A 23184-nucleotide genomic window follows, 5' to 3' on the forward strand; every position below is an offset into this window, starting at 1 on the left:
TTTATCTTATGGGAGAGAACATCTCTTTTGCCCTGCTGCATCAGCTATTTCCTCCTCCCCAACCCCCACCAGAGCTCCATCGGCTCAAAGACCAAATTTAACCTTGGATGACTTACCTAGAATCTCAAAGCAAGCCAGTGGCTGAGGTGAAAATAAACCCAGTAGACCTGAAGACTTGCAGTTAAATACTTGATCTTGCTCTAAGATTAGGTCACAGCCCAATTCTTAACTAAGGCAACATCCTCTCCAGAGCTGCTGATTCAGGGTTGCATAAGTGACAGAAACATAGGAGGTACCATAAACATAGTCTATAAGTTTTCCAATAAAAATATCCAGAAATGTTATTTTACACAGAAAACAATATCACAAGTGCCAGAGAAGATTTATGATTCATTGCCACCTTCCACCAAATTTAATTCAAGGTATTGGTGGCGTGGACAATTACTTCAAAGTCAATTCTGCAAACCACTCATCTTTTCCTCCAGTGGACTCACTGCTTGTCATTTTCTCTTGCCATTCTTATACCTCCAGCATGCCTGATGGAAGTTGTCTGTGGTTTGTAATGCAAACCAAATGTTCCTCCTCTGTTTCTTTTTTTTTTTTTTCCCAAGCTTTATTTTTCCAGCTTTAAGTCTAAAAAGCTCTAACTCAGTCTGCCTTCTGCAAACAAAATACCTAATTTGAGCTGTGCCCATTTAGTTCAAATTTTTGGTTGGATATTAAACCAAGCATTTACAAGATGCAAATAATTTGGTGTAGCTCCCAGATTGAATTCAAATGCTCTGCTAACCAGGCAGTAGGAAAGATAGAACTTTTCTTTACTAGCAAGAACACGATGAGTTTTACATTACTGAGTGCTTACAGCACAATATCTTTCTTCCCATTCTAATCTAGAGCTTGTGATCTTTGTCAGATTCATTACTGAGCAGTACTATTAGCACTGAACTATTGCAAATGTCTAGGATTTCCAGGCAGTAGGAAGAGCTAGACAGTTGAAGTTTTCTAATAGAGTAAGAAACTCACTGAGAGTTGAATTTACTGTTAAAAAAATTAAAAAATTTTAAAAATCCCTAATTGTAAAATAAAAATTCAAATGGAGGAACTTACAACAGCGAGGCAGACAAACCTGACTCCTGCAGAAGGCTGTTCCTCTTCATAGGCCTGGCAAAAAAAGACAGAGTGAATAATTGAAAACACACTCTCATCGTGTCACGTGACTTGGTTTCAGTAATTCTGCTCAGTACATTGGAACGGAGCTATTGTTTCCTAATTGAAGAAAATGTCAGCAAGGATAGATAAACAAAAGCAATGGGATGCAGTATTGGGGAAACTGTTTCCAGCAGGCTCCTCGGTACCCAGAGAAGGCAAGACCATTTAAGGCGCTTGTGTCATTTGTTTCTACCCATCGCTCTCTGTTCCTAGGACTGAGGGGGTTCAGGCATGTTAAACCTACTTGGGGGGAGGCGAAAGGGGCCAGCCAGAATCTGTGCTAATCAAGTGCAGGATTTCCTGCTGGAGGCTGAGATGGCAAGCGCGTTTCTCGTAATTTTTAGCAGATATTTTAAACATTAAGCTAGAAGAATTTCATAGGCCACTTCTGCTCCAGGAGCAAAACATAATATGAGCCACTTTTGAGTGCCAAGCCCTTGGCTTGTGCACCATGAAGTGGCATGGACCCTTTAACCTACCAGTTTTTAAATACTCACCCCTTTATGGGCTAGACTGCAACTTTGTGATCCAACCTGATCAATTGTTGCTGTTTCCACAGAGCATCCGGGAAGTGAGACCTATGCCATAGACTCCATATTGCCTCAATTACACCTTTCATTTGCTGCAAAGTAAATGGTTCACAGTCTATGCTACTATTGTGGTCGCTCCCCCCATGAAACACTGCTTGAGTTGCATCTACCATCCTACCTGTGGGAGCAGGGATCCACCTTTCCATCATGTCCCTAGGCACACTTAGCTATTTTTCATCAATTACACAGATCAATGTGTCGGTTCCCACCTGTCAATCCTTAACTCTGCTCACACGGACAAATAGCAATCTTGCTGCAGAAACCTGCTTTGTCCCAATTAATTTGTGTGATAAGATACATAGGGAGTTAGTAGATTTAAAAAAAATATTCCATAACAGAAAGAATTTTCTCTGAAACAGTTAATGTTAGTTTATTGAAATAGTGAGGCCTCTTTGGAATGTTCTCACAAACTATAAATCCTATACTTTTCAGGAAAATGTAAACAGAAACCTGAATTTTACACCTGGCCCTGCATGGTCATGAAAATGGTCAAGAGACTGCTTAGACACCTGCTGCCCTCTGTTCTGTGGCTTGAAGGTCCTGGTTTTATTGGTCTGTCTTGCAAAAGAGAGAGAGAATTATAAAATAGGTTTAAAATATTGCACTGACATGGTCTTATGTTTAGTGGTCCTGTGACTTCTAGACTTCTAGACTTCACACTGGACTGTGAAGACAAGCATCTGCCCCATGAGGATGATGTACATACTGGGAGAAAAAGTGAAGGTGAAACCTCTGCTCTCTACAGTGTCTGCAGGAGGCCCAAAACACTCTGTCCCCGATAATACAGTTGTGGATAATTTATATTTTAGGTGTTCAAGAAAAGAAAAGAATTTGGCATTAATTTTCCCAACAAATAAGTTTTCAGGATATTAGTTCCCTGAAGGAAATCTGTTGTAAAGGGAATAGTTTTAACCTGGATCATTGGATGACAGTAAACATTGAACATTACCCCACTCTTTTAAGTTCTAATCTTGTACAAGAACCATGATTTGACACTGAGCAGTAAACAACAGTTATCAAGTAGCTGGATAGGGGGAGAAATAGGGAGCTGATTTTGTGTTTTGAGAAACAGTTCCTCACTGTATTTGTATTTGTATGGAGAGGACATACATAAAATGGGGTTGTATAGTGCCAGTACTGTAAAAATGAAATATCACTGAGGAAGCAAAGCCACATGCTGTTTACTACTTAACTGTCTTACACTGTAACACACACATTTTTGTTTAGCAATAGAGAACTCATTCATAGAAAATCTCAGCAGCCCCTGAGTTTTGATCCAAACTGATTGAGCTGGAAGCTCCAAAGCATTGGAAAGCTTTTTTTATTTCTTCTCATTGTCACATGCTATTGCATTTCCTGACTATGGGCTGAATACTGTAGCCCCTAAGCCTCTGAGAGTTTTGTTCATTCAGAATCTGGACTTCTGCCAGGGCCAGCAGCAGAAACATAAATATCACAAGGAGGGGCTGTTTTTTTCATGTTGTTTCACTCTAACCTTTTGCAGTTTTTTCCATCTTCTCTGTAGAGTAATTGTTCAGTGCCCAGTGGTGAACAGAAAAGCACATTTCTAGAAGCCAGAAGGAAAAGGAGAGAGGGAGAGAAAGAGAGAACCTCTGCTCTGCCTGCCATGTTGCACTAATGGTATGCTTTGATATTGGATACTGTGGTCAATCTTCATTACTTAGCTCAAAGGTATTGTACCAGGGCAGTGAACACGATCAGAGGCTGAAATTTTATATTAAAAGGTTGAAATTATGTGGACTCTCCTTTGCAGAAAGGAGCTGTAGTGATGAAGGTTTATGAGATAGTAAGTACTCTAAGGAAAATCAGCTGGGTTTCTTTACTGCCTTTTCATGTGAGGGACGGGAAAAGAATGCAGTAAAATGAAGAGAGTTCAAACAAATAAAAGGAAATACTTGAAACCTAAAGCATAATTAGTGTGTGGAACATGAAGATAGCAGAAATCATGAGCCCTTTGAAGTCAGCTGTTTTGCCTTTGATTTCAGTGGGTATATTGATTTCAGATATGAAAAAATATCTGCAGTTAAAGGGAATAGCATGTAGAAGTGGCAGCAATTCTTGATTCACAGAAGAAGTCAAACAGTACCGTTCACAGGTAGAGTGATACTTCTGTCCTGGGATAGGGTCCTAGTTACCATAAAATGGAGGAAGTTTTCTGATGTCTAGAGTTAATGTCTATTGGAGGTGTGAAAAAGAAATAGAGCCACTGAATTTATTTGTTATGACAGCTCTTCTCTTTTGCCTGGCTAAAATCAGGATGTGTTTGGAACCATAGCAGATACAGGATCTGATCCCTTTTTTCTCTAAATTATTTTCCATATCCAAAGGTTTGGATTCTAGAGGACAAATATACAGACTATTCAGTACTAAATATTTTGCCTGTTGCTACTGGTGATAACCTTTTCCAAAAAGGAGCATATAAATTTAAACAGAACATTAGTACTGGGCAAAGCAAATCTAAGTAATGATGGAACTTAGCCTCAGTCCTGAACTCCGCCCAACTCCAAATGCTGCTTGTGTTAATGGGAAAGCAAGCCAATAGTTTGGAGTCTTCTAGTTTTTGTCCTGTCCTTACATTGCTCAGCAAACTGATTAATTACTCTTGCCTTAAACAGAGTCACAATTTTCACATTTTGCCATACTCCAGACAACAGTTATGTTGCACAACACAATCCATCCCCTCATCGCTGCTAAGCCAGGACTGGATTAGTCATCTCTGTCTTGGGTTTCGTAACTTTCACTCTGCCCTTCCATCCATCAAAACATAGCAACATGGCATGTTGAGTCACCCTGTAAGCACAGTTAATGCAGGACCCTTGTCCAGCAATGGCTAATAGCAATTGATTCGAAGGGATTACCTTGTTAAAAAAAAAAAAATCAAGAGAGCGCTTGTTTTTAGAAAGAGTTCCTTCTGAGTACCTTACAGGTTGAGAGTAGGCTGGCATTCTGAGGTTTTGTATGTATTCCAAAATTGTTGAAGCTTTTTACATTATGATTGGATAATCTTGTTTTAGCAGAAGATACAGCTGCCCCATAATGGATAAGTATTGCATTATGTCAAATTAGGTAAATCTCTTTCGAATTCCTATCGTCACTTAGTACCTAACTTTTGCCAGGAAGTGCAAAGAATTTTTTTTCCTTCAACAGATGAAATGAATCCTGTGTAATGTAACTGTAATTCATCCATTTCTGGCTCCCATTAAGCTTTTGATTTCAAGAGTATCCAGAAGCAATGAGTTTCATGTGTTACATAAAAATGTACTTCCTTGTAATTGTTTTAAATTTGCTGCCTCTAAGATTTGTTCAGTTCTTGTACCCAGAAAAATATCCCAATCTTTCAAGTCTCTGTAGAATCCTTTTCTCATTATCTCTGTACCGACGTCATCCTCTATCTTCTACATACTTTTACCTTTTCTTCTTCTGCCCCTCCTTTCTTTCAGCTTCATGCTGCTTTCATATGTTTAGATCTTCTTTTTCTTCAGAACTATTTTAAAATCCACTTCCTTTTGTGAACTTTATTACCTGACTCTTTCATAATGGCATCCAGCTCTGCAGCTTTCTGGACTGTTTCCAGTCAATTGCCTTCCTGTGAGTTAATAAAAATTTCTAGACCTTGTCTTCCCAAATACATTTGTGTTGCATGACATGCACTCACACTCTGCATGATTACTAGCCTTATTCTGGTGTCCTTACTTGTTGCAGTGCCTTAGAGATAAGCTGTAGAATATTGCTCCTGTAGTTCCATGGAAGAGGGTCTAATACTGAGTGTTCACCTGTCAAAAAGTACCTTTGCCTCTTCTTAAGAACATATCCTTGAACTTTATGAAGAATATGTTATTGTATACATACAATGTTTTTTTTTACAGAAAAAGTAGCCTATGTGCTCTACATAAGTGTTGTATTAAGGGAGTGTGATTGAAAAATTACAGCACTACCAGTGTAAAGAGCATTGACTGTAGCCATGGTGTGGTGTATGAGGCATAGCAGGGATGGTATCACAACAAAGTATTGTGAACTGTGTTTGTTATTTTAATATTTTTGCACTGGGTACATCAACTATGTGTAAGCGATTATGTTAGGCTTAGAGAAACACTACAGTATATTTGTGTCAGCTATGAAGTTGCTAAATATCTGGTACTGAAGAAATGGGTTTTTTAAAGCCATTGACCAATACGGAGTTTATAACTTACTGCTGCACCAGACTAGTAAAAACATTATGTGAGCTCCCCTGTATGGTGTCATTCTAATTTAAAACAAATATTTTAAAAAGTTATGACTTTACCTCTTCTTTCCACATTTCCAGTCACATAATGTTCCTTTTTCATCTGGCTTTGCATTCCTTTTGATTTATATTCGCCTGAACTGTAGGCTGACATAAGAGGCCCTTTAGGTTGAATGAAAGGAGAATTATCAATTGCCAAAAGTATGATTTATCAGGAAAAAAAAGAGTAAAAGAAAAATGAACTTATTCTACATGCAAAAATCATATGAAAATTTTCTCTGTATTTTTCATGGGTTTGGTATAAAAGGTGTATTTAGACCTGACTGGTTTTGCATTTTATTGTGAGTCTGTGTTGGATTCTGTCATATTTGTTGCTACTGCCTTCTCCTTTACACCTTGAACAGCCAGATATGAATGAATGGAAGTACTGAAAAGGTGAATATATTTAGTACATGTGAGTACCAGTGGCAGAATTTGCTCCATATTTTACACTCTGGCACAGGCACCACTTTCTACTCAGTCTCACTGAAGTCAGGGGCTTGTTATCCTTTAGTGTTTCACAGATAGCATACATGGTCCTGTCTTCATTGCCGGGTTTGTTGACTTGGCATTTTGTTTGGGGTTTTTTTGGTTTAGGTTGGGTTTTGTGGTTGGTTTTTTGTTGGGTGTTTTTTTTTTTTTTGAGGGGGGATGTTGTGGAGGTTTTTTGGGGGGGGTTGTTTTGTGGGTTTTGTTTTGTTTTGTTTTTGAGTTAATCTTGTCAGTGAGTGATGAGGAAGTATACAATCTCTTCTCTTGCATATCCATGCCCGAGTAAGATGACTTTACTATGTTTATAAGTACAGTTGTTATTTCAACCTGCAAGGCTTTAGGAGTAGCTTCTTCTGAGTATTTGTCATTCCTAGTGCCTGGCAGAGGCAAAGCTACTTAACACGGGCTGCTGCTTAACTCTGTACTAAACAAGTCTTGAGGACCCTTCACATTGCTGCTGCTTTACTTTATCTCTAAGGCTGTGACAATCAGAATGAAGCTGAGGGGATGGTTTTTATTTGTGGTTTTGAAGATAACAGTATAAAGCTCTGAGGGCAGCTCTCTTGCTCTTAACTTCTACAATACTGTAGCTTTTAACACTAACTTTAGTCATAATGCACACCACATATGTTACTTGCTGGCATTATTGTTGACAGCAAGATAAGACTAGACTGTTTTACAGCTTTGTCATGGGTGAAACAGTATAATCTGTCACATAAGTAGCTCCCTGGCGAGACACAAAACACAGTGCTTCTGGTGCTTCATGAGACCTGAGGACACCCTGCTCATCAGTATGATAGATCATGCTGGAGTCAGCTGTAGCATCCTAAACAGTCTAGGATCTAGTGTCTTTGGGAGATGACTTTTCTTCCATGTTTTGAAATCAGCCTACACTTTTGGAGCAGTATCTAATGTTAAATAGCTTGGATCCAACGACTAAGAGATTTCAGCTGAAGATTCCTGATCTCAGATTTTGTTTTTCCTAAAGACTCACAGGTTTTAAGCCCAGAAGGAGTTCTAATTAGCTAGTCCAATTGGCCTGTGAAAAAGAAAAATTTAACCTGTAATTCCTGTACTGATGGCAATAACTGCTGCTCCAGGTAAAGCATATATTTTAAAATAAGCACCAAATGTGACTGTAAAGACATTATTCCACCAATCTTGAAAACTTGCTATATCCTCAGATAGATTGTTACACTGGTTAGTTACCATAGCTTTGAAACATTGCTGTGTCCTGATGCTCATTTGCTTTTATTTCTAGATTTGTCCAAAAGAGCCTGACTATTACTGTTATGGCACAGTAAAGGCCCATAATCACTTCCCCAGAAAGACTTGATTGAAATAAACATTCAAGAGGTAAGAATACCCAGACCTTGGGCAGTTGCATACAAGAATGGGAGTTTTAAAGTTGGTTTTCTCCTATCTCTGGCTAAAGCAAAGGACCCTAAATGTATAGGAAGAGGGAAAATGTTAAGCTCTTGAAAATATCAGTTTAGGCTCAGCATTAATCTTGGGCAAAGCTGTAAACTACTTATCAGTGAACCTTACCAATCACATCTAACACACACCACTCACTATAAAGCAGTGACAATCTGCCCTAGCTCATTTTTTCTGACCAAACACTGTGTTGGGTATGGAGATCTCCTTCCAGCTCTGATAGTGACCTGCTGTTTTGACCTCAGATAGGTTTACTTTCCCTCACTTCTGAATCATTGTCCGCATCTATGAAAATTGGGTTGTGGCTATCACCTTCTTTCTTGGATGTGTGGGGTGGGGATTCCTCTGATGAAAAGTACTATAAGACAATTAAATGTTTTGGGTTTTGGTTTTTTTTGTTGTTGTGTTTTTGTTTTTGTTTTTGTTTTTGTTTTTTAAATGGGACAAAGAACAAACCAATGAACTACTCTTAGAAAACAAAAAGAATCTGCTAGTGGCAGGTAATGATATCCTACACTAAACCATCTCATATTATGTAGAACCTATCACATATAAAGTTTATTCCTTATGATAAAGCATGTAAGTTATTTTACAGTGTACAGTATGTGTCATACTGTAATATAGACAGCATAAATATTATAACAGCACTAGGCAAATAAAAGCAGCAGATCACATCACTGGTGTTCTCTAATAGCAAAGAGCTGTAAAAGTGATGAAGAAGCCATTGTCTTTTGGGTCAGTCCTTCAGCGTAAACTGAAGCAATCTGACAGCCCCACAGCTTTATGTCATCTGTTTGCACCCACAGGCTGGTACAGTGGGGGAAGAGGGGAGTGTTTTGGCCTTACCACCACCCTGACAGCAATCCCCCTGCAGAGGAGCAGAAAGGGGTCCTCCAGAAGCCTCTGTGCTGACTGCGTCTCCCAAGGGGCTGCTTGCCAGGAGGTGTGAGCTCAGCTGAGAGCATACCAGCTCCACAACAAATGAGGTTACACTGGCAGTACGGATGATATATCATCAATATGTGTGTGCTGTACTAGCCTGTATGTTTTTTCTGTAGACTCATACTCTATGAATCAGTTACTAATGAGGCTCATAATAAAGGGTACTATTAAGTGAACACTGCATTAATAATGCTGGCAAGGTTTCAAGTCTACAGATGTTATTTATAGTATATGACTAAACAAATACGTATCCCCTTTGAGGCTGAGACTCTGCAGCAATTTACTGATTTCCTGTATAGGCTAGTTCACACAGAAATTCAAGTAAATAGTGCATTTGGACGTCTTGCTTGGAACTATGCGCCGAAACAGTATTAGATAATCATATTAATGTTTCATTTTAAAATGGTTTGGAAATGTGTATGTGTTTTCAGAAGATTAGATATTACACTTACACAGTTCTCACAGAGAAATAAATTTTTTTGCATTGCTTCTTTAAAGAAAAATAAACTAGTTAAAGAACATATCCTGCAGTTACACAGCAGAGTAGAAATGAGTGGAAAGGTTAGAAACCATTCTGGGAAAAAATGGACTTAGCAAAAGCTAAAAAAGAAAAAAATATCTCATATCATCCCCTTTTCATCTGGTTCTGAAACTAATTAATTTCTCTTATTTATGAAGATTAATTTCCAGTGAGAGAGATTTTGTAGATTTAAAATGCTGTTAAGTAAATAATAATTTGATTTGTGATTTTGTTTCATTTCTGCTTCTTATAATATTGCAGGTTTAGAGAGGCCTTCAAAACTGAAGAAAGCTACGAACTCACAAAAGTCTCTGATCCACTCTGCTGGCTTTTATATGTGTCAGGAGAAATAGCAGAAATACCATACAGCAAACTAAAAGTGTCCTAAATTAAGGTACTTCCCTGTAGAGCATCTCTGTTTTAAGTCATAATGCTGATAATTAGGCAACAATAATTTGCTCCAAATTTCTCATATTATTTAAAAACAAAACAGTAATGACAGTGAATAGACAGAGAAAAACGTAGTTTGTGAAACACCTCTGGTTTCACCTCTTATCTGTATACTCTCCTCTTAAATTCTCAAAACAGTTGAAAATGATACATACTGACATGTAAAAACAGCTGACTGTATGATGCCTAAATAATTTGCTAGAAAAATATCACTTACCATTGCCAAGTGTCTTCTTATGTAAGTCCACTATTATCATGCCTTCTTGGATATGAAATATGCAGCAGAGTCAATTCCCAGTGTGTTAAATACTTGACAAAATAATAAATGCCATGTAACTCCACAGTGTTTGGATATTTGACTGTAACTCCTAAGCATTCAAAGTGACTACTCAATATAACAACTTTTCCTCTGCAGAAAATGCCTTGCTATTTGCCAGCAAATCTTTAATGCTTTAGATTGGGTATTTCCAACTACCGCCCTACTTGCTAGGCAGATGTGTATAAAAGAGATGTTATTTCACTGAATCAACCACTGAGATCGTAACCCTTTTCCTGTACCACAAACAGAAATGTAAAACCTCAGACTTTCCTTTTGGACTTTTACTGACTTGTGTCTGTTGTAAGAAAGCAAAACACAACTAGTCCAAGGGCTAATATATGGAAAATGTGTTAAAATGTTTTAGATCATCTCATTGCTTCTCATTCCTGCAATTCATTGGTTAACTGCCTCGTTCTGTGTTTATGTAGTTGCATGGTACAAACACAACACCTAAGCTTCTTGCCCAAAGTTGAAATGATTCATTTATTACTTTTTACTCTCCGCCTACAACTCACCCCCCCCACAAAAAAAAAAAAAAAGAAGAAAGAAAACACACAGTGCTCATTTAACCCAAGTGAGTGAAAACGCCTTTCATAAGGTCTGCAAGGGCTTTGGAGGTTTTTCTTTGGTGAATAAAGTCTGTGTAGTGGAGGGAAAAGTTTTGTCTGAGGATAGCTGAGATCGAGCTAAAGCAAACAGACAAAAACTAGGATCCTTTTGCTGTGTGAAAATATGATAATAGTAAAGGAAATGCAAATGTTATTCACATCAGATCACCTGAGAGGTATTCATTGTTTTGGGGAAGTGAGTGGAGGAGGGAGGAGGTATTTTTGTGAGGGTTTGTAAGACTCTGCTAGTGCTTTGCTCTCTGAATGACATTGTTGGTCAATGTTCATTTATGTCTTTTTGTGAGGTAATTACTCACCCTAAATAGATAATATATAGGCTTTCCATCTTCTGGGTACTTCTAAATATTAGTTAATTAAATGTTATAGCCACAATGGAGAAAACACAAAAGAAACCTTGAGTGCTGTAGTAAGAAGTGGAAAACAGGATTGCATATAGATGTTTCCTTTGGTCCTTTTTCTATATTGGAGAGAACAGGGCTATGTGATAAGTCACTATTCCATAGGATGTACCACCCTGATTTCTGATACCGGCTGTGGATCCAGTCACTGTCAGAAAGAGGGGATTACAATGGAGGAACCCTTGCTCTCCTGCCTGTGTCCCAGCCACAATGTAAGTACCTCTAGCACAACTCTGATGTGACAGTGTTATTCTGCTGTCATTCACCATTCTCTCCAGGTGGGTATTAGACTTAATCAAATTGTAACCCTAACAGCTTTTTTCAGGACCACAGCTGGAATCAGCATGTCTAGACTGTCCCTGTTTTATTCCTGGCTCTCAGAACTATGTGCATGCTACTACTCCATATGCTTCCTGTTAGAGAGGTAATAATGCCACTTCACAGTATAAATTTAATTTTTCTTTTTCCTCCCCTTTTATTGTAATTAGAATTTATTTTGCTTATGTGGAAAAGTGTCCTGCCCCCACTCTGGACAAGCCTACTGCCAGTTCTGCTGGAAAAGAACAAGCTTCCAGACAAACAAAATAAAGTTCACAAAGGAAACAGTTAAATTTTCTGACTGCCTTCACTGTCACAGAAAATGCTGAACACATTTATAAGTTATATAAAACTGCATCAGTTCATATTTTCCCCTCCTGGTTTCACAGCCCAGAAGCAAAACAACCTTGTGACATATCAATGCTCTCAAGAGTTTAGTAATAAAAATAAAAATCCTCAGCAGAAAACAACACTCCACACCATCCCACTGCTGAGCAAAGGAGTTTCCCAATTTCCTCATTTATCCTCAGACTAAACAATGTTAATTTTACAAATCTGACGTCTATTTATAGCAAGCACTCTACCCTAGGAACCACGGATGTTGGTGTAGATCATTGTCCGTAACCCACAGGACAGCTTCAAGCTGGCATGTCAAGTAGTCAGGACATAAACCTCCTGCCTTAATTGCTATCTAAGCAATATATGCACTGAGGCATGCTATAGCCCTAAACTGGCTGGTGTGCGTGTGGGGCGGTGTTCCTCTGCTGTAAATTAACCTCTGATTTCAGTTTTTCTCAGTTACCATGAATAGTAATTGATAATGTCAGCAGTATCATGCACTTCTACCAGCAGTCTGCAGAACATGGGGAAGTGGCCTGCTGTGTAGGTACTGCAAGGGAGGCAAATTAATGGATGTCCAACAGCGCTGGTAATCCTGACAGCAGACACTGAAGGAACTAAGCTGGTCATCTGTGCCTGTTGTGAGGGAAAAGTGGGCTAAAAAGCCATATGGGGAGCAGTGGGGTAACCGCTGTGAGACTGTGGAAGCAGCAGAGGGCAGTTCAGATATAAGTGCAGGGCACGAGGGGAAGGAAGGGATTAAAGGAGGAAAGGTCTCAAGTTAGGGTGCTAGGCTGGATTTGAGGAAGTGGGTAAAAATTGAATAGAAGGTGCTGGGTACAGGCCTCAGCTGTGCCTAAGCTGGATAAGATGTGGTGCTGGATTGGGCCCTGCAGACTTGGGCTCGGGGAGAGCAGAGAAGAGGTTTGATGAGGAACTGACCCTTTCCCTTTGTCTTTGGGGTAGCAGGGAAATTACATTCAGGTCTAGTGCTTGAAAGAAGGTCATCCATATGCTGTATGCCACTTTTCATCCATTCATCTCAGTAGATAAGACAAAGGTCAATGGCTCCTGCTATCCTTGTTTACAAACTGATGAACTGAGGAGCAGATAAGTTGTTTAGAGAAGAAAAACTTAATTGGAAGGATGTCATGATTCTGACACCCTTTAAAAATCTTATACTTTATAGAAGTTTATCTATGCCCCTACGTCCCTTTTAATTGCCAAGTGACTCCTATTTGTTTTCAGATAATGAAAGCAAAATAAGCTAATCTTAAAATGAAGAATACTTTATTGAAGTATTTGATGGTATTGTTACTATTTTCAGTACTATTGTCCAATCTGTCTTTAATATAGCCTGATGTCTTGTTGGCTTTCTTGACCACTGCTGTGCACTGAGTACAAATTTCCATTAAGCTGTCCACAGTTACACCTAGATCTTTTCTTGAGTGATTTTGCAAACCATCAGTATATATGAATAGTACAAATTGTTCCCTTCAATACACATTACCTCACACTTACCTACACTAAATTTCAGCTGCCAGCTTGTCTGATCCCTTTCTTTAGGGTTGTTTTGGGGTATTTTTGTTAAAGTTGTGGCTTTTCTAAACAATCGTGTACAATTCCGAATTATGCTGTCACTCCTATTGCATGCTTGCTTTCCAGATGAGTAGTACATATATATTAAATTAACCCCCAGTTTTGGTGTAGGTCTTGGGACCTCCCCCTGTTAATGTCCTGCCCAGTTGAAAATAACCATTAACTTGTAGTTTTTATTCAGTCTTCACTACTTCCTGAGTCATAATATTTTTCTTAGTCTTCAGTTATTCTTTACCCTTATACACATTATGCCATTTAAAATATACAGCTAGGTTATACCTCTAAAAGTTATACTTCTATCCATTATTCTGATGTCTTTATTAAATAATTTAATGGCAACTGTATGGACAAGTACAGCCAGTGTAGCTATAGGCAAAGCTAGCATTTACCTAGAGCTGCAGAATGGGGGGAAAGAGAAAATCATAATGTCAATGCACAAGAGTCCCTTCCAGTCTCCCAAAAGGAGTGTGAAGTAATTGACTAATGGCTGAATTCAGTAAAGCAGGTCCTACTTCTTCCCAGCCTAACTACTGAGCCCAAGCACGTTCTTTTGTGCATCCAATCTCACTTCTCCATCTTCCCCTCCCTGCTTCCTTGACTCTGGGGGAATAGCTTGTGCTGGTCTCACACCGCTCAAGCAAAGAGAAATGAGAAGGCGGCGGGGGCAGGAGCAGGCTGGAGGATGCAACTCCTTCTCCAGCTAGCCCCAGGCCACCCACCCTCACTGTGGCCTTGGATGCAGCCTTCAAAATGGATACATGTGCCAAAAAGGGTCAAGGAGGACCAGCATCCTTACTACCAAACAAAGCATTAAAGGAGCAACTCTATGTTCATTTCTGGCATCCACTCTGTTTAGCACAGATATTAAAAAGGTGGGAAGAGTTCAGAAAACAATTACAAGAAGCCTGAGGAGTGCGTTTTTCAGTAAGAGACTAAAGAATTTCTTTTATTTTCTTCCAGCAAATTGTTGTAATGTGATTTCTCTGCTGTCTGTGTACATACCTTCATGAGACAGAATTCAGAGGACTGGGATGTGAAGGCAGATGCATTTGAATCAGAAATATGGTTAAATGAAAGTTCATCAATAAGGTAATTAGAACTTCCTGGAATGTTTATTCTGCTCTATGCAATTTACTACAGCAGCAATGTACTGTTTTGGGCATAGTGGCTAATCTAATTTCAACAGTTAATCCTCTCATAACCAATTCTGGGAGCTATGTTTCTGCTTAGTTCTTTTTTCAAAAGCCTGCCCAGCCATTCATATGTTGCATTAATGTTCTTCCTGATTGGAAGAATGTAATGTAGTAATTGGCAAAATCAGGTAAAATATTCACCTCATTACTGGTTTGTTTTCTTTACCTAAATGAAGCTATTAATTATAACTTATTAGGTGTTGCCCTGATTGTACTGAACATGCAAATGTTACAGAGATTAATGAATTTTGAGATGTTAAGCCAATACACTTTTTATTCCATACCCAGTGTTTTTATCATACCAGGATCTTTTTGCAGTAACAGGAACTATATGAGGGAAACTGTTTTTCAATGTAGTAAATTTTTTTTTTTTAATCTTGAAAACACTCTTTCAAGCAAACATTTTTAACTTTGATCAACAAGGGAGAAAGTATCAACACAAAACTTCATAGACTGTTGTCGAAGAATATAACTATGGCTATATTTCACTACTAAATTGTAAAGATGATCATTGTTTACTTCTGTAGGAAAAATAACCTATGTTCACCTGCGGAAGATTAATATCATATTGAGTTGTTCCCAGGGACAGAGAGCTGTACAAGTTTAAACACATTTGAACAGCTTTAGTTTGTGTTCTTTTTTTTTTATAATTTTGTTTTCGTGGATGTGTTTTCTGAACTCTTTAAGAACTCCTTTCGTTGCGTGTCAGTTCAGTTCCAACTTCATTGTCCCACCCTCAGGAAGCCTGTCTTAGCCAATGATGCCACTATGTTGCAGGCACAAGAACTCTAGGTGATGAACACTCTCTTCATGACAGTTACACAGGAGGATTGTGCTCACTTAATTACACTGTTCATTTGGAAAAATTGCTGCCCTATCCCAGCATGTTAGTAAGTTCTCTTTCATGGAATAGCTTCAAATATGTTTTAAAAATCATTATTGTGAATTTATACCAATTATGACAACATCTTTCTTTACAATATGAACCTTGCATTACTCCAGAAAACCTAAAATTGCTAAAGGTTACATGGGCTGACCAAAAAACCTTCACCACTTGTTGGCTTGTATGTAATGCTTAACTTCTAAAACCAAACAGCTAATGCTTGTATCATATAACAGGCCAAATATGTGGTATAAATTGACTTTGCCTCAATTCTTTTTGTGATGAATGAACGTTGTGTTCTCAGAAATAATTGCTTAGATGAAAAGGTTGCACACATCAACCATATGGTACAAATGGTTACTCCCCAAATCCTTGTTAAGCTAATTTCATAGGAAGCAGGAATTTGTGTTGGTGTTCTGAATGCTGTATAAAGCCCAATATTCATTAGAAACCATTCACTAGTCCCAAAGTGTGACACTGTTTAAAATCAGTTGGCCCTTAAGGACAAAAATTCCATAACCGCCTAACATGGCACAATCAGTTGATATATACTTAGATATTAATTAGCATGGGATGGAGGAAAATGTTGAATTACTTCTGGAAGCATCAAAATTTTCAATGAGCAGCGAGAACACTAAGCTATGTTGTATTAAAGGTCATACATTGTAATTATTGAGGTAGCTACACAGATCCCTTTTAAACAAATTGTCATTTGTGTCTGAAAAAGGAATGTGGGGAAAAGAGAATAGATCAAGAGGATTTTTGTCTGGATAAATTGCTAACTTAATTGAAAGTGATAATTTTATTAATTCAGCCAGTGAAATTTGGTGCCATCTGAGACCAAATATATGCAGACAGATTTTATGGTAAATTTTAGAATGCCATGACACTTAAGAACAATGATAATATTTTCTTTGTAAAGCTTCTGTGTTTTTCTTATAAGCATCTAATAAACATCCACAAAATACTTCTTACTATCTTCCTTTAGGAAAGAATTATGCCCATTTAACAGGGAGTGATGCTGATGCACAGATATGGTAAATGAGGGATGAAAAGGCACATAATATATGTATGACGAAGCGCAGAATTATCATTACCATTACCTGTATTAGCCAGGGAAACAGAAGGAGTTTTGTCTTTGTTTGAAACAGTAAATGGAGATACAAAGCTCAAACATTGGGGATTTTTGGCCTGGGTAGTCTCTTTGCTCTTTACCTCTGTCTAATACGATCACCGATCTACAATGGTGCCATAAAAACAAAAGACAGAGTTAGTTATAAGGTTTGCAGTTTCATACTCAGACCTTCTCCTTTATCCTGGTTGGCTTCCCCTCTCTAGGCAATAAGGTGGGAGGCACGCTTTAGTTACCTTTCAAGGGCCCCATTCTTTTAAAGAGTTTGAATCCTGGGGCTTTCAACTATGCCTGCTTGAGACTCCCAAAGAACATTTTACTAAAACCACAGCAACCTGCTCAAATTATTAACCTTTGTTTGATTTAAGGTCTAAACTGTTTTATTGGTAATAAACCTTTCTGTTCAATATGGTGAATTCTGCCAGAATTCCTGGTTTGATCCAAAGCTGATGTTTCAATAAGAAAGTTTTGAAGAGCAAATTTCGACTGCTTTTTTGGCAGAAAATTCAGAAAACAGTAAAAAAATTAGGACCTTATTGCAGAACTTACACCACCACGGTTAAAAGTTGCTTTTTCTGTAATTATGAATTGTAGACAACACAGTAGAGTCATCTAGGTCCTCTACTCAACATGTTCTATAAAGAATTATCACACAAAGAGAACAGCTTGTAAGTTGGCCCATCTCTAGGCAAATTTTTAGTTTCTCTGTGGGGACTACGAGTAGAACCTGAGGTCAGCTGGATTTGAAGACACAATTGTACAGCAAGCAGAAAGGGGAATGATGATGAATATGAAAAAAGGGGCAGAGTAAAGCAATAAGTGCAGCTGGAGTGTCATTCTGGATTACCATGGGGTGCCTTGGAGCCATTTATAATCAGAACTGAGTATGGCCCTGACCACTTACACTGATAGAACTAATTAGTTCAGGTTGTTTCAAAAGAAACCAATTAATATTTTTAGAGGAGGAAAATATTGTTCTGCATATCTGAACCACACGTTATTTTTGTGTCAGCATTATAGTACCCAGTGTGTGTATGTGTATATAGTGCCAATTCATTTGTATTTCTATTTATATCTATATACATAAATATACGTGTGTATTTATATGGCAAAATACACCTCTTTTCATGGTCAGTTAAATACACTGGTTATTTGCAGGACTATAATACATCTTGGGTGTTCTGGCTAAACTAATGCTGCCAAAATCGTCAGCAAAAAGACCGGAAAAGCTGATGAACCTTAAACTTTTCCCAAAACAACTGCTCAGTTGTTTCTTCAGGATATAGAAGAGGCAGAAAGCCCAAGCAAGAGGAGTGGTAGGAATCCAGGGAGGAAGGATAGAAATTGCTGTCTGATGTGGATTTCACAAACTGCTGCATTTAATCTTTTAGAGACCCTATAACAATAATCCATGCTCATTAGCATTTTAGAAGTTGTCAGAGGTTTTGCCCATAAAGGAAAGATAACTCATACTTTAATTCAGGGCTTTGCTTATTCACTGGTTTCTTGCTTTCATTTTGCTTAGGGATTTGACGTTTTTGTAAATTCTACAGGTAACATTTTCAGAAACAGCTAAACGCCATTTTTTAAAGGGATTTTCTTAGTCAGACTAAGATCTCCAAAGGTGTGTACAACCTAATTTCTAATAGTTTTAATGTGAACAAGCTGCAGAAACAGGTCTTCAATTTCTCAGGACCAGTGTCACTTTTGCAAATGGGACTTATGCTAACAGTTGGTTAGGTATTTTTAACTAGTATACTATATAATTAAAAAACTGTCTATATATATATATATATAAAAAAATAACTACTGCAATGTGTAATTATTTTCCCCTCTGTGGGTTTGTCAGACCCACATGGACAGCACCGTGGTTTGTGGGCTTTTCTCCTAGCAACTCCCATTAATGTCAGAATCACTTGGGCAACTGCATCTTCATACCTCACACAGAGAGTTTACTATTTGGCACTGGTTTATGTGTAGATTTCATATGCCTTTGTCTCTGGTTATTTGCACCAGGTCTACTTAAATGTCTTGTCATCTTACAACCACTTCTAATAACAGCTTTATGCTAATACTTACTGAACTTCTCTGCTGCAGTTGTTCGTATTTGGAAAAAATGATGAAGATATGGTCCCTGCCCCAAGGAGCCTATAATTAAAACAAGACCACCATTACAGAAACATATATAATGGCTGGTCTATAATTGGATGGTCTGTTTAGTTTTGTTTTGACGTACTGTATCAAGCAGCATTTAGCAGATGTTGGGAAATTAGTTCTCTGAGCTTCTCATATAAACATACAGCAGACATGCATGTGTATGAATTAATTTCATCATCAAATGTGAGTATTAATTTCATCAGGCATTTTTTAATGTTTGTACCCATTCTGCTGTGCTTTGGGTGCTCCTTGCCAAAAAATATAGAAACTTCTCAAGAGAAAGCTAAGTGACTCTGTTGTAGCAATGGCTCCTAGTACAGTACTAATGATTCTGTTCTCTTGCAGAAAAGACATTACCCTGAACAAGTCCACCAGTGAAAAAACAATTAAGAAAAGTGTCAGTTGTTTCATTACATACCCTCCATACAGTGTTCACAAAAAACCCCAAACAAAACAAAATGGGTGGGTGTCTCTTGATCTTTATGGCAAGTTGTCCCTTTTATTTTGAGTAATGCTAACCTACCATGCAAATCATGTAGTTGACATTATTATGGCTGCTCATACCTCTGCTGAAATAGCACACATCCAGCAAGACAACAGGTCTTTCCACTCCTCATCTTACCCAGGGGAATGCAGTATTGACGATTAGATTCCCTTTTATGGCTTCCAGGACGAAGTCAAACCAGCACAAAGAGGGGAGCTAGCAAACTGTAGCTTGCCCCTCTCTATACTGTATACAGGCAGGGAAATAAGGCAGGTGAGGCAGAGAATGGAGGCAAGGCCTGGGACAAAGCCTAAAACAGAACAGAATTTGAAGAGAGCTGACAAAATGATGTAGAGATTTCCTAATTCCCACTTCTGTTTAATCTATTTTGCATTTCACATCTGTATTTTTATTTTGTGGCCCCCTTAGTTTAGTTTTCATGCATTAAGAATTCTAAAGCTACAGCTATGGTTTTAAAAGAACATTCACCTCCCTCCACCCCCAAATTACAACAGACGTGCAATAGTAATTTAGGGTGAGTGGGCACAGATGTTATCAGAATCACCCTCTTACCTGCCAACTCCACAAAATTTTGCAGTGCTTATATATTTTCTTCCACTGCTGTGTGGAATTTCTTATTTTAATGTTCTCTGTGCTTTTATTTTTCTGGGTTTTTTGGGTTTTTTTGTTTGGTTTTTTTTTTCAGATGTTTTATCCGATTACTAAACGTGCATATGAACTCTGATCAGCTGTCTGAGCTACAACAATACTTCATGACAATCACTGAAAAGAAAAGCAGCTTCTGAAGATACTGATGTGTTTATGGTGAGGGGCCAGGGGCTTGTGTTGAGTGCTAGAATAGCACTTTATAACCATGGCAAATCAGTAAGTTTGGGCTCAGTGACATGGCAGAGGAGAAGTGATGTGATACAAAATATGAGTTGGGAAGCATGCAAAAGAGAGGGAGAGAGAGAAGACAGATTTAAGACTGGATTTTCAATTTCCAGTGTTACCAAAGTGTAATTTTACTAGGACGACGATGCCTTTATTTGCTGACTCTTTGAATTCTCTGTACCTCTCTGTACTTCAGCATGGTGCTGCTAACACTCATCTGCACAGCGGAACATGTGCCGATGTGAGTTCTCTCTGTGCTACCGGCCTATGAAAAGCTATATTAGCACAGCACTAAAACTGAACTAATGCACCCTGTCCCTCAGCAAGGACTAATAGCTCAGGATCAGCTTCATGCTAACAGCTTTTCAGCTGCCTCGATTGGAGGCAAAGTGAGTTTTATTATCCCACAATGTACTTTGTAGAGCCAGCCATATTGGGTCTAATTTGGAAGAAGCATTGAAAGCTTTCTTAATACATGATTTTGCTTTTCATTGGTATATGTCAAAGTGCTTTCAAATGAGGCAAGCATCACTGTCTATATTTCATGATATGCAATACTAGGACAAGCAAAATACAGTGGCTGCCCTCAGCTACACAATGGTCAGGTCTGGAGCACAGTACAGATCTCCATTACTCTACCACTAGACAATATGGTGTCTCTAATTGGCAGCTGCAGGATTGTTCAGATTCTGCACTAATATTCAATCCCATAATTCTTTATATTAAATCCTGTGTTTATCAATAAATGTCCACAGTGGCCAAATTAGAAACACTGCAGTGCACTCATGCAGCCTCAGTTTTTCTAGTTTAATACCTACAAAAACAAAGCAGAATTATGGTAATCTATCATGAAAATGTGCAGAATTTTAATCTCTCTAAGTTGGAGTAATAACAGTGCCTCTATAAAAACATGCATCATCAGTGCCTCTATAAAAATGTGCATCATTTGCCACACATCAGGTTTCATATCTTTACATAGAAATTGAAAGAAAAATCTCCTAAACATAATTTCTTCTAAGTATGTTTTGGTTACTAATTAATTAATATTCCAATTAGCTTTAAGAAGTTGACTCTATGCAATGCACAATGTTCTATGTTCTTCTACCTACCTTTGTTGCTTAACTTTATTTTCCAAAAATATGATAAAACATTAATGACACCTCCTAGCCCAGAATTCAGGCCTGATTTTACTTGGCTAGTTTTTGTTGCATTGTATCAGGGACTCATTTAGATTTAAATGTTTCAGGTTGTTTTACATATGTAGCAATAACTGTGCTGTTTTGAAAAATGTGGTGCCATCATGTGGACGATATTACAAAGTGTAAAAAGTTTTTAAAAGGAAAACTAGGTAAAAGATAAATATCTGTATTCGATATCACAAATCAGCTGAATTATAAATATGTATTGTAGGATATAAGAAGCTATGCACAAATCTGTGGTTGTAAAACTGTATTAGGTAAGAAGAAAAACTGATACCGGAATCAAGAATCATCGATTCAATCCTGTTTATTTTCCAACAGCTCAGGAAGTCCTTTCCCGTGAGCACAGACTGAGCAAAACACGCTCAAGAGCCTCCAAGCCACTTTTAATCAGCACCTAATTCCAACATTGCCTACTTCTGTAGTCTTTTCTGTATCTGTTTATCTTTTTGGTATTCCTGTAAGACTTTACAAAACTTATTTTTGTACAGCCTGCGTTGCTTCTCTCCCACACAAATACACACACACTCACACGAACACTCCTATCCATAACATTAGCTGGCCAAGGCACTCTGCCCACACAGTTATCATTCCTGCATGAGTTCACACGAAGCTTTGTTTCAGCAATGGTTTTGGTTTTCAGCCTCTTCTTGTTTCTTATATTTAACAAAGAGGAAGGATACTTTGCCAGATTTGAAATGGCTAACCCTAATACCAATAAATGCCCACAGTGGCCAAATTAGAAACACTGCAGTGCACTCATGCAGCCTCAGTTTTTCTAGTTTATTACCTACAAAATCAAAGCAGAATTATGGTAAGCTATCATGAAAATGTGCAGAATTTTAACCTCTGTAAGTTGGAGTAATAACAGTGCCTCTATAAAAACATGCATCATCAGTGCCTCTATAAAAATGTGCTTCGTTTTCCACACATCAGGTTTCATATCTTTACACAGAAACTGAAAGAATAAGTTCCTAAAGTTAATTTCCTCTATAAGACTCCATTTACAACAGATCTGTGAAGGTTTGCACGCAAGGACTGTGATTCAAAAACTGTTCTCTCTGATACACTCCCCCAAAGCAAACTTGCATGTCACAGAACCGTACTCTGTCTCCTGCTCTGAGACTCTGCAAGCCAAGTGCTACTTAGCCTATTCTGCAGTCTCCTGATTTAATTTAAATTGAATAAAGGAAAGAATCTGTAAAGCCTTGCCAGCGGGTTTAAAACACATAGTCTATCTGGGATAGAGCTTGAAGACATAACATGTTTGGATTGGTCCCTTCTTCTGTGAAAGTTTAGTGGTTTTGTTTTGGTAAAAGTTAAAAAGTTTTATTTGTCCTTTGTGAACATTGAAGATCTTTGGAATCCTTTTTGAGAATCGAAATTCATGTAGTATTTTACTCAGAGTTTCACTCACTTTGTGCAGAAAGAGTCCACTCTTGTGGTACAGGAGGAAGAGGAATATGTGTATGTGTAGCTTTACTAAATGGACACAGTGGAATGTCATACATGAAGATTCTCTCTGGTGCTGTTTCAACTTCCATATCAATACAGGTAACTCGGTGACGTAATGACATCTGTTTTCCATCTTTGCATCTCATACTTAGTTGATTTTGTTGTATAAGAAAATGTGAGTTCCAGCTGAAATCTTCACCATTCTTGGACCATTTTTTTTTTCATGTGGATTCTCTGGTCTCTAATTAGGAATGACCATAGCC

The 23184-nt window shown here is 38.1% G+C and overlaps 1 protein-coding gene across 1 annotated transcript in view; it reads right to left on the minus strand.

The window, feature by feature from the left end:
- IL16 (interleukin 16) overlaps positions 1-6164 on the minus strand; it is a 42272-nt gene extending 36108 nt beyond the window's left edge. The window contains exons 1-2 of the mRNA XM_075100516.1: positions 6103-6164; positions 1127-1161 (exon numbers count right to left, since the gene is read on the minus strand). Coding sequence (XP_074956617.1) covers positions 1127-1161; positions 6103-6117 — 50 coding nt within the window. The 5' untranslated portion in view covers positions 6118-6164. The remainder of the gene's footprint in view (positions 1-1126; positions 1162-6102) is intronic.
- Between the last annotated feature and the right edge of the window lie 17020 nt (positions 6165-23184).

This window comes from Phalacrocorax aristotelis, chromosome 7 (assembly GCF_949628215.1).
Source record: "Phalacrocorax aristotelis chromosome 7, bGulAri2.1, whole genome shotgun sequence".
Taxonomy (NCBI): Eukaryota; Metazoa; Chordata; class Aves; order Suliformes; family Phalacrocoracidae; genus Phalacrocorax; species Phalacrocorax aristotelis.